The 12,928-nt window shown below is 36.6% G+C and overlaps 1 protein-coding gene across 14 annotated transcripts in view; it reads left to right on the forward strand.

Moving 5' to 3' along the window:
- The window catches only part of ROS1 (ROS proto-oncogene 1, receptor tyrosine kinase), a 113,375-nt gene that overhangs the window by 37,338 nt on the left and 63,109 nt on the right, over positions 1–12,928 (forward strand). For all 14 annotated transcript variants that reach the window (XR_009690993.1, XR_009690992.1, XM_061132003.1 and 11 more), the window contains 4 exons: positions 389–499; positions 1,474–1,652; positions 3,790–3,981; positions 9,474–9,574. Coding sequence is in view for 12 of the 14 variants with exons in the window: in XM_061132003.1 (XP_060987986.1) it covers positions 389–499; positions 1,474–1,652; positions 3,790–3,981; positions 9,474–9,574 (583 nt within the window). In the remaining 2 variants the exon portion in view is untranslated. The remainder of the gene's footprint in view (positions 1–388; positions 500–1,473; positions 1,653–3,789; positions 3,982–9,473; positions 9,575–12,928) is intronic.

The following is a 12,928-nucleotide window of genomic DNA, read 5'->3' on the forward strand; positions in this document are numbered from 1 at the left end:
GAGAAGTTGAGAGGCTATGAATTATGTTTAATTCTGTCCTGTTGGTTGAAAGAAAATGGAAAGAACTGACCCATTTATACTACTGTTGCTTCTGAATATCACCAATAGCTAAAGCAAAACAACAGAAAAATTTGCCATGATGTGACATTGCTATAGTGGCAGCATCAATACACATTTCTCTTCACATTCAATTACAAATATTTACATAAAAATCAAAGTGTGTTTAATATGATAGCATATTCTTTTAAGCAGATACAATTATTCATATACTTCCAGTGTATTTTTCAAAATGCTGATTTACTTTATAAAAGAAATCTAACAAACAAGATGTGTACCTAAAAATGCATGTTTTCTGTGATATTTCTTTCAATTTTTTTAAACCAAACAGCTGCAGAACCACCATTTATCATGGCTGTGAAAGAAGATGGACTTTGGAGTAAGCCATTAAATAGCTTTGGCCCAGGAGAATTCCTATCCTCTGATATAGGAAATGTGTCAGGTAAACACCAAGTTCCCTGTACACTTGGATGGCAGGTTTCTACTTGTTAGACTTGCTGAGATATTCGACCAATCAGAAGAATTGAGTGTTTTAATATTAGGTCAATAATGAAAGGAAAAAATATTAACTGAATTATACTGCCAGTGACATGATGAAGAAAATGTCTGTTCTCAAGGATGAGGGCCATTTATTACTCCACCAAATGTGAGGTTATTTAATGATGTATGCCCATTTCAAGAAGGCTTTGATATACTTCTCGTGTATTTTAATCTCTCAATGTCATCTCAAAGTAACAGACTATCTGGTTCCATGAAGATAGCTATAGTTAAGTAATTTGTTATGAGTTTGCTATAAGATGGGAGCACAGAACAGCTATGTGAAGTTCTAAATAAAGCATAAGAAAGAATTTCATGGCAAAGAAGATTATGTAATAAATGCCTAAGGCAAAACTACCCATTTGTTACTTAATGGCATCTTCCGTAATTACCTAATTATTTGATTTCTTTATTTGGTCATTAAAAATTACCATAGCACTTCTGACCAAAATGAGTTGGACTTAGGAGGTGGTATGGTACTAATGGAAAGAATGATACTTTGAAGTTGGCTCAAGTCTGGGTTCCTCCTCTTTTCTTCTGTGAGACCTCGGGCAAAATAGATAATTTCACTTAGTCTTCGGTTTTCCATGTCAAAAAATGGAAGTGATTTCTACTTTAGAGCTTTAAGAGTTGAGTGAGATATATAAAAGTGCCCAGGACAATGTTGGCAAAGAGGAGATACTCAATGAATAATAGTTCCTGTGTCTAGTTCCAGGGCTTAAGATTTTAGAATAATATTATTGAAACATTCTTGACACATCTCTGAAGCTCTAGTGAATATCTCTGTTATTGTTGAGGTGCATGTGTGATTTGCTGACGTGCTATGTTTACACTGGCATACATGAAAAAATAACTGCTACCAATTCACTTTGTTTTGAGACATGGATTGGTATAACAACAGCCTCTACTACAGCGACATGAAAGGTGATGTTTATGTATGGCTGCTGAATGGGACAGACATCTCAGAGAATTATCACATACCCAACATTGCAGGAGCAGGGGCTTTAGCTTTTGAGTGGCTGGGTCACTTTCTCTACTGGGCTGGAAAGACCTATGTGGTAAGTTAAAGCCTGACATCCTCCATGTTCTCAAACAATGCCTACCCACTTCAGTGCCTGGAATGTCATTTTCATGATTTTTTTTCATACTTGTGTTTCACCCATGTTATTATTTACTTAATATTTGTCTCTAAGCTTACTCACCTTTTAATTAAAATATTTATGTAGAAAGGAAATTCTATATCAGTATTTGATTAGTCATATATTTTCAGTAATATCTTGAAATAAATATATTAAAATGTTCACCGGTGGAGTAGTGTCCTGGGGAAGATGGCACACCCCAAAGGCATAATGAAAAGAAACTAAGTGAGGGGACTATTTTCAACAGTATGGTCGGGGCTAAGGAAAATGAGCATAGGATGGTGAAGCATCCTCTGGGCTAGCAAGTGTGGGAGGGTATTACTGCCTCTAGGCATAAAAGACAAGGGAAAGCCAGGAAGGAATGGCGAGGGCTGTAGCTTTAGCAGAGTTGCCGACATGAAAACCAGCCACTGTCAAAAGGTATAGTCCAGCAAGGAGTGATATGATAGTACATATGTACCTCCAGCCCTCTTTTCTTCTGCCCTCTGATCTTCTGCCACTGCGTCCATTGGCTGAACCTCCCTGGAAGCCAGGGAGCAGGGAGCTAGGTTGATGCAGTCCATCAGTGTCAGGCTCAGGGCCACTGAGGAGGTCAGACAGCGTGAGATTTGGGGGCAAGATGAAGGCATCCTGTGCGTTGTGCACGCTGAAGAAAAGAATGGTTGATGATGAGATCAATGGTCTAATAGATCAAGAAAAAAACTGTTTCAGTTTTATGACACGAAAAAGTCATTTTGGTTTTATGGCACAAAACTCATTTTCTAATCAGGAGGGCACATGTCTGTTTGTTTATTTATTCATTATCTGTTACCAGTATGTTTAGAGCCTTGAAAATAGGCATAGTAGAGAATATGAGGAAAATAGCACTCATGTCTCTGACCTTGAAAAAAAAATATCAGCTTTGTTGAGATATAATTTATGTACCATAAAACTCACCCTTTGATTATATAAAATGCAGTGGTTTTTAGTATGTTTTGTGCTGTGCAACCATCACCACTTGCTCCTGCTCTTTTCATGACATAAAAATAAATTCATGGGGACTTCCTTGGTGGTCCAGTGGCTAACACTCCACATTCCCAATTCCTGGGGGGCCTGGGTTTGATTCCTGGTCAGGAAACTAGATCCCACATGCCACAACCAAGACCAGTGCCAAAAAAGAAAACATCATGAATCATTAGAAGAAGCATACAGTAACAACACTGTTGACTCTTTGTGACTCCATAGACTGCAACCCACCAGGCTCCTCTGTCCATGGGATTTTCCATGCAAGCATACTAGAGTGGGTTGCCATTTCCTTCCCCAAGGACAGAGCATTGTATTTAGAAGCAAAGTAATATGGTATAGTCTGAATCCATAAATGCCAATGACTTGTAGGCAGAATGGAGCTGAGTGGGGTTAATCAGAGAATGCTTCTGAAAATGGATTAGTTTGAAAATAGTTTTGAAGGAGGAAGTGGAAGAGTAGTACAAAAACTGGTTTCAAGTATTTGCTCTGTTTCTTATAAAATGATTTAACTTCTCGAAAAATCACTTCACCTCTTTGAACCCAGTTTACTTGTGAAAAAGTAGGAAATGGAAATTCTTTACAGGCTTAATGTGAGGGTTATAATAACTAACATTTTAAAGATAAAAAAGAAGTACAGTGCCTGGCATATAATAGGTACTCAATAATGACAGTAATTAATATTAGGGAGATTAAACAGACAGAGAGGAGCAAGGAGAGACATCACTATTTGGAGTATACATCTTTGGGAGTCTAATCAAATACATTCTTATGTTTTGATTATGTGTTGATTGTCTAGGTATATGATTAGGGAGAACAAGTATTAACTCAAAATAAGTGTATCTCCTTTCTCTTCAGAGACATGAAAAGGAGTAAGCTTCCTTGTAATTACATTCCTGAAGTTAGGCACAGGACACAGCATAGAATGCCAGTAAATATTTATGGCTGGAGAAATGAGTGGATGAATGCAGTAATTTACTAACAATTGCAATAAACTATCCAGAAATAATGATGCCATTTGAAAATCACTAACTGAGTTATGATTGTTTTATAGATTCAAAGGCAGTCTGTGTTGACAGGACACACAGACATTGTGACTCACGTGAAGTTGCTGGTAAATGATATGGTGGTGGACTCAGTTGGTGGATATCTCTATTGGACCACATTATATTCAGTTGAAAGTACCAGGCTAAATGGAGAAAGTCCACTTGTATTACAGGCACAGCCTTGGTTTTCTGGGAAAAAGGTGAAAGTTAAAAAAATAAGATCTGATATTTAATTATACTAAATAATGCTGTGTATAATTATAATAATACTATTTCCACTTGCTGTGAATACTTCAGGTAGAATCCAAAAGGAAATACTACTATGATAAGATCTCGGTATAACCAAATTTCTCTAAGTCTTATTTGCTTGTCATAATTGATTAAATAAAATATAATATGGAGATTTTTATATTTTGCTTTATCTTGAATGAATTCACACTTTCAGTTCAGTTCAGTCACTCAGTCATGTCTGACTCTGCGACCCCATGAAACGCAGCACGCCAGGCCTCCCTGTCCATCACCAACTCTCGGAGTTTACTCAAACCCATGTCCGTCGAGTTGGTGATGCCATCCAGCCATCTCATCCTCTGTCATCCCCTTCTCCTCCTGTCCCCAATCCCTCCCAGCAGCAGGGTCTTTTCCAATGAGTCAACTCTTCACATGAGGTGGCCAAAGTACTGGAGTTTCAGCTTCAGCATCAGTCCTTCCAATGAATACCCAGGACCAATTTCCCTTAGGATGGACTGTTTGGATCTCCTTGCAGTCCAAGGGACTCTCAAGAGTCTTCTCCAACACCACAGTTCAAAAGCATCAGTTTTTCGGCGCTCAGCTTTCTTCACAGTCCAACTCTCACATCCATACATGACCACTGGAAAAACCATAGCCCTGACTAGACGGACCTTTGTTGGCAAAGTAATGTCTCTGCTTTTTAATATGCTGTCTAGGTTGGTCATAACTTTCCTTCCAAGGAGTAAGCGTCTTTTAATTTCATGGCTGCAGTCACCATCTGCAGTGATTTTGGACCCCCCAAAAATAAAGTCAGCCACTGTTTCCCCATCTATTTGCCATGAAGTGACGGGACCAGATGCCATGATCTTCGTTTTCTGAATGTTGAGCTTTAAGCCAACTTTTTCACTCTCCTCTTTCACTTTCATCGAGAGGCTCTTTAGTTCTTTACTTTCTGCCATAAGGGTGGTGTCATCTGCATATTTGAGGTTATTGATATTTCTCCTGGCAATCTTGATTCCAGCTTGTGCTTCTTCCAGCCCAACGTTTCTCATGATGTACTCTGCATATAAGTTAAATAAGCAGGGTGACAATATACAGCCTTGACGTACTCCTTTTCCTATTTGGAACCAGTCTGTTGTTCCATGTCCAGTTCTAACTGCTGCTTCCCAACCTGCACACAGGTTTCTCAAGAGGCAGGTCAGGTGGTCTGGTATTCCCATCTCTTTCAGAATTTTCCATAGTTTATTGTGATCCACATAGTCAAAGGCTTTGGCATAGTCAATAAAGCAGAAATAGATGTTTTTCTGGAACTCTTGCTTTTTTGATGATCCAGCAGATGTTGGCAATTTGATGTGTGGTTCCTCTGCCTTTTCTAAAACCAGCTTGAACATCTGGAAGTTCATGGTTCACGTATTGCTGAAGCCTGGCTTGGAGAATTTTGAGCATTACTTTACTAGCGTGTGAGATGAGTGCAATTGTGCAGTAGTTTGAGAATTCTTTGGGATTGCCTTTCTTTGGGATTGGAATGAAAACTGACCTTTTCCAGTCCTGTGGCCACTGCTGAGTTTTCCAAACTTGCTGGCATATTGAATGCAGCACTTTCACCACATCGTCTTTCAGGAATTGAAATAGCTCAACTGGAATTCCATCACCTCCACTAGCTTTGTTCGTAGTGATGCTTCCTAAGGCCTACTTGACTTCACATTCCAGGATGTCTGGCTCTAGGTGAGTGATCACACCATCGTGATTATCTGGGTTGTGAAGATCTTTTTTGTACAGTTCTTCTGTGTATTCTTGCCACCTCTTCTTAATATCTTTTGCTTCTGTTAGGTCCATACCATTTCCGTCCTTTATCGATCCCATCTTTGCACGAAATGTTCCCTTGGTATCTCTAATTTTCTTGAAGAGATCTCTAGTCTTTCCCATTCTATTGTTTTTCTCTATTTCTTTGCATTGATCACTGAGGAAGGCTTTCTTATCTCTCCTTGCTGTTCTTTGGAACTCTGCATTCAAGTGGGCATATCTTTATTTTTCTCCTTTGGTTTTTGCTTTTCTTCTTTTCACAGCTGTTTGTAAGGTCTCCTCAGACAGTCATTTTGCCTTTTTGCATGTCACGAACCTTCGTCCATCGTTCTTCAGACACTCTCTCAGATCTAGTCCCTTAAATCTACTTCTCACTTCCACTATATAGTCCTAAGGGATTTGATTTAGGTCATACCTGAATGGTCTAGTTATTTTCCCTACTTCCTTCAATTTAAGTCTGAATTTGGCAATAAGGAGTTCATGATCTGAGCCACAGTCAGCTCCCAGTCTTGTTTTTGCTGACTGTATAGAGCTTCTCCATCTTTGGCTGCAAAGAATATAATCAATCTGAAATCTCACACTTTAAGAGCATTGTTATAGCCTTTAGGATTTCTATTGGATATTTTGGAACTCTTTGGGTGATTATTAGGTGTTTTATTATTTTTAGTCAATTTCTGCTACTGACTGCTCTAATAATGCAGCTCCTATTTGACTTTTCTGTAACTGTTTCATTAAATGGAAAATGGGAATATTAACAACTGTCCTCCCTCTTAGGGTTGTTGTGATGATTAAATGAGATAATTCATGGGAAGTAGTGAGAACAACCACTCAATAGTTAAGTTATATTTTATAACTCAATCTAAAAAATGCACTAATATATTAAGAGAAATGATTCTAAGACAAATTTTTTTTTACTTCCTCAACTTCTAGAAGCAATATGTTTTTCATGATCCTGTTTAGCTTCCCTCTAGCTATCCATCTATATTTTGAAAATTTATTTTTTCTGATGCTCTTAAGAGTATCTCTACTGTAGAAATTTTAGAAATTACTGAAAGGTGTGAGGAAGAAATAAATCATTCGTACTATTTCTATCTATTTAATATTTCTTAAAATTTTTTATCCCTTTTTATTGTCAATAGAGATAAAACATACATAATACAGGTATACCAGATCATTTATAAACAAACAAATTGTTGACTTATTTGATCCTCAATTCCGAAAGATGTGCTGGTTATAATTCCTAAGAGTTTCATATACAGATTATAACACAGGTATTTAAAAGAAATTGAAGTTACACACCATATCCAGAGATTATTCATTTCTGTCAAATAATGAGAAGATCCCTTAATTGTATTTTGGGGCCACTTGAGATTGAACACAAAGTATATTTTTTATGTTTCAATAAAAAAATGTTAGGGGAAAAACTCTTTTTTGTAAAAGCATATTAAAGATAATAGTATCTCAAGAGTAATTTCCTATTCATCCCCTTGACTTCATCTGTAATCACCCCGCTGTCCTGATCTTGTACTTCGGAATACATCTACTCAAGATAGCCCTGGGGGGGCCCTTTGGGACTTTTCTATAAATGAGTGAATTTTTAGATGTCTCAGCATGTTTGAGGAAATACATTTTTATTTAAAATCCACTCCAAATTCTCTCACAGGCTGGCTAATGGTGCTGCTGCTTGTGCCAATATGTGTTCTGGTTCCACTGTTTGATGTTTTATTCATCCATCTCTGTTAATGCTAGTGAGTGTTTTGAAGGTAATGTTTTGCACTGAGTAAAGCTTTCCCTCTCACTGTCATTCCTTCACATGTTACTCACAATTTTATCATGGAGTCATAAGATACTTCGCAATCAATAGGTATAATAAAATAGTCATTTATAGGAAAGACTCATTTGTATGATGAAAAGGAAAATGAAATGAGATATTGCTTTAAAGTGAAAAGATGTTGGACTCATAGTATACAGTACATTTTACCACAGGATTAAACTTCAAGGTTTTAATTTAGATCAAAGGGATTATTTCCAAGGGATGGGCTTTATTAGACATAATGATGGTTACCAAAGGTTTATGGAACACCCTCTGACACTGTTTAACCATGGGCTCCAATGGCTGGTGTAAAGGAATGTGGTAATGACCCATCCCCTGAATTTGACTTATAGCTGGCATAGTTTGTCGTATTTCAGCAAAGGGAGTTGTAGAATCTTCTTTTTTAAGAGATAGAGTAGAGTTAATCTGTAATTTAGAAAACTCTAGGGCATCTCATTATAGATAAAAAGCAATATTAACCTGGTTTCACTTTAACTGGAAAAATTATCAATAAATCTCTTTTAGCCTGAAGCAAGGACATAATTCAATTCCCCAAAGGCTGGAAATTGCTAGAATAGTTTTCTACCTTTTGAAAAAAGAACAGGTTGAGTTTTCTTAAAGACAGAAGGCTGTGATTCATATGATGACTGAAGGTTTTGGCAGCCACGAAACTTGAGATTATTTCTTTATAGAAAGTCTTCGGTAACCAAGTACTTTTAGTTCTTGGATACTTCATTGTATTCTTTTTATATTTTTCACTGGTTGATGCTTTTGTTTATATGCTGTTATATCTTGCTAAAGACATAGTCATCAACTTTATTTTATCTGATACCTCTTAGCCTCCAGGTCTGCTCTAGAAAGACTCCACTACTCTGAGGTCAGACTCCTAGTAATCTCAATACCTATAAAGCCAAAGAAAGCAAAAAAGATCTCTTGGATTGTAAATTCTGTCTCTTGCACTCTATTTTATAGGAAGACTCAGTCTTTTCCACAGGTCTCACCTAATCAACTGGACTTAAAATTAAGACACAAATTGTAATGAGAAGACAAAGAAAGAGTAATAGAAAGTGGTTGTAAGATGTCAGCTGGAAATGGGACTAAAGTTCCATATGTACACGACTCTATCCAATTATATCACATGAAAACCATGTCTGTATTGTATTTTAGAAAATTATCAGAATGTTTTTGGTTGTAATTAACAGATATTAATATAATTTAAAATGGCTTGAATGGTTGGTTCTCAAACTTGGTGACATATTGGAATTATCTGGGGAATTTGAAGACATACTGGAGATAGTACCATCTCCAGAGATCAAAATTTAACAGGATGCCAGACTGGAAATTGAGATATTTAAAGAATCACAGGTCATTCTAATCTGCAGCAGTGTTTGAGAATAACTGATTTAAACAACAATCAGATTCATTGACTTATGTGGCTGAAGAGTCCAAAGTTGTGCTAGCTTTAGACAAGGCTTGGCACAGTGGTTCAAAGTTTCTCATTCAGAAGGACCTGGAGTGTGGTTGAAACTTTGTATTTGTAACCAGTTCCCAGGTGATGCTGACGCTGGTAGTCCAAAAATCAAACTTTGAGAACCACTAGAGATAAGTATATAGAAGTGAATAATAGATAATTCCTGCCATTTGAGGATTTTTAGGAAACCAGTGCTTATATCCAAACTACATAGTAAGAAGCATACTCACATGATATTTATATTCAGTGAAAGGTAAAAATCAGTAAGTTTATTATTCCAAAGAGGATGCTAAAGAGAAATCTGTAGCTTAAGTGTGACATAATCACAAAGATTAAACATATATTTGATTTGTTTTCTTTCCTTATTTTCTATTTAGGTAATTGCTCTAACTTTAGACCTTAGTGATGGGTTCCTATATTGGTTGGTTCAAGACAGTCAGTGTATTCACCTGTATACAGCTGTTCTTCGGGGTCAGAGGTGAGTAATACTGAAGGCAATTGGTTGAGAAAAAGAAAGTAACTTGCCCCTTAGTTATAAATGATAGTGCTTAAAAATTCATTTATTCTTTCAATAAACATTTACTAATTATCCACTGTGTTTTCAGGCATTGTGCTTGCAAGGAAAGATGTTTGTAAACAACTAATTACTGTAGAATATGGTGAATATTCTATGGCTTTCCTCTTAGCTCAGTTGGTAAATAATCTACCTGCAATGACGGAGACCTGGGTTCGATTCCTGGGTCAGGAAGATCTCCTGGAGAAGGAAATGGCACCCCACTCCAGTATTCTTGCCTGGAGAAGCCTATGGACAGAGGAACCTAGCAGGCTACAGTCTATGGGGTTGCAAGAGTTGGACATGTCTTAGCTGACTTAACTACCACCATGGTGAATATGGCAATGGGGTATGAAGGGAGTCCGTAGAGGCACCAAGGAGAATGCCCCTCAAGAGCCTAGGAAATGAGTGGATAGGTTTCTATGCTTCTTAACACAGTCTCCAACTATGATTATAGATAGGCCTATAGTCCTCTTTAGTTGATGTATCTGAATGCTTTGTGTTAGTATTCTTATCTATATACTTGATTATATTTCTTTTTATCACTATAAAATATTCTCATTCATCTATGATAATACTCTTAATCTTAAAGACTATTTTGATATTAGGATATTATAGCAGCATTCTTATGCTTAGTTTGTAGGGCACAGCTCTTTATCTCTTTACTTTCAATTTTTGTCTTTATCTTTAAAGTGTGTTCCTTGTAAACAGCATATAAGTTTTTGCTTTTTTATGCAGTCTGACAGTTTCTGCCTTTTAATTGGGGTGTTTGGTTCATTTACATCTAATATAATTATTCATTAATATGTTTGGATGTAAGTCTACAATCTTGGTGTTTGACTTCCATTTGTCTCATCAGCCATTTATCCCTCTATTCTACTTCTATGCCTTTTTGACAGTGAATAAAATACTATTTTAGTATCCCATTTTATCTCCTCTCATGACATTTAAATTATGTGTATTTATAATTTTCTTTAGATTGCTTTAGAGAGTAAACTAAGCACTTTTAACAGTAAACATCTTCAAGTTACCATCATCATATTCAAAATGTTCTTATTTCATAAATGATTTTAAAATTTTATGATGATATATTTCCAGTTACTGCCCTCCACTCTTTGTCCTCTCATTGTCATATATTTTATTTTACCTATACTATAAAATCCATGTTTATTACTATTTTTAGTTTAAACAGCCAATAGTTTTTAACTTCAAGGAAACAGTTACATATCTCAAATTAAAATAAGGACAAAAAGTCACTAGAGAACAGCAGTCAGAGGGAGAATTTAGAGGTCATATTATTTCACAGATGAGGACAGTGAAACATTATACACATTGAGATGTATATAAGTTTGCTGACTGTCACACACTAAATTGGAGAGATAGTCAGGAAACCATTAAAGTAAAGCAAAAGGTCCTGCTCTAGGGCAGAGATTTCTAATGCTGGGTTCTTGGACCCCCTAGGGAGTTCATGGCCGGCTTCAGGATGTGTGTGAGTGCTTGGAAGCTGAGCATCCATCATTTCATCAAATTTTCAAAAGAGTCTAATCTTACAAAAGCCAAAAATTCCTGTTCTATGAATACAATTTCAAGATTACTTTTATTTTATTTTTTTTTTTCAAGATTACTTTTAGATTAAAAAATACTTTTGTTTGGTTTATGGAAAAATTCTTAGTCATAGAGAATATGAAAAAGGAATATGCATACATATATAAACATATAATGGAGTATATATGTATGTATATATAAAGGTGTATGTGCATGCATCCTCAGTCACTCAGTTGTGTACAATTCTTTGTGACCCCATGGACTATAGCCCGCCAGGCTCCTCTGTCCTGGAATATTCCAGGCAAGAATACTGGAGTGGGTAGCCATTCCCTTCTCCAGGGGATGTTCCCAAGCCAGGAATTGAACCTAAGTCTCCTGCATTGCAGGCAGATTTTTGCCGTCTGAGCCACCAGGGAAGCCTATATATATAATGCATACCTATAATTCATACAATCATATACACAGCAATGTGATTAATCATTTATTTTATATCAGCTATAACATATAGCTCTAGCTAGTTTCCCAATTGTGAACCATAGAAAACTGGCTGTTCCTTTTTCTAGAAGTGTGAAGTACTGGCAATCTGATTGTCAAAAGAATCTGTCTGTGTGATACAGACAGTGCTCAAAGTGACAGTGTGCTGAAGGATCATGATTCTATGTACGTGTCTGCCTATTTCAGAGGACAGTCTAACTGGAGTTGTTTGAGAGTCCTGCTCTCAAGTGTCCAGAAAATCAATACTGTTGGATTCAGCAGATAAGAGAAGGAAGTTTCTCCTTTGAAAATGCATTTCTTTATTTAAAGGTTAATTTTCCTTGTATGCATGCCCAATGGAGTGCGGCAGATCTTGACAGGGTTATACAAATGACAGGCATTTTGCCCTCCAAGTAAGTTTGCCTTTTTATCATACCAGAGAAAAGAGTGGTAGATAAAGATAGGAACTCCAGAACCATTTTACAAGCAGAAAATTTTCCCTAATATATAAACCAAAATTCCTTCTACGGCATTTCAAGCTCCTTACCTCTAGTCTAAATCATCACTGCCCAATGCAAATAATGTGAGCTACATACATAATTGTAAATTTCCTCGTTGCTTCATTTTAAAAAGTAAAAACATAGGTAAATTATTAATGAGCTATTTGCACTCTTTTTATTCTAATTAATAGCCTGGGTGTATTTTACAGACATAGCACATCTCAATTTGCACACTAAATTTTCATAGGAAATATTTGATCTACAGTTAGATTTTATAAAATTTACAGTTGAAAAGTTGACTTATGTACCCAAGTTTTTCCAAAATACTTGAAAAGTTTTCTAGTAAATCATATATATGATTTATAATGTATAAATAAAATATTAGCTTAAAATTCTAACCTAAATGAACTAAGATTAAATAACATAAAGATTTGGTTTCTTAATTTTAGTAGCTAAGGGCTCAACAGTCACCTGTAGCCTACCTTATTGGACAGCGTAGTTCTAGCATACAGTAGAGATGAGACTGGGTTTCCCTAGTGTCTCAGTGGTAAAGAATCCACCTACCAGTGCAGGAGAAGCACGATCGATCTCTGGGCCAGAAAGATTGCCTCTAGAAGGAAATGGCAACCCACTCCAGTATTCTTGCCTGGAGAAATCCCATGGACAGAGAAGCCTGGTAGGCTGCAGTCCATGGAGTTGCAAAGAGTCAGACACAGTGACTAAACGACAACAGAGATGAGATTAGCTGTTTGCTGTCTTT

The sequence above is a fragment of the Dama dama genome, chromosome 28 (assembly GCF_033118175.1).
Source record: "Dama dama isolate Ldn47 chromosome 28, ASM3311817v1, whole genome shotgun sequence".
Classification (NCBI taxonomy): Eukaryota; Metazoa; Chordata; class Mammalia; order Artiodactyla; family Cervidae; genus Dama; species Dama dama.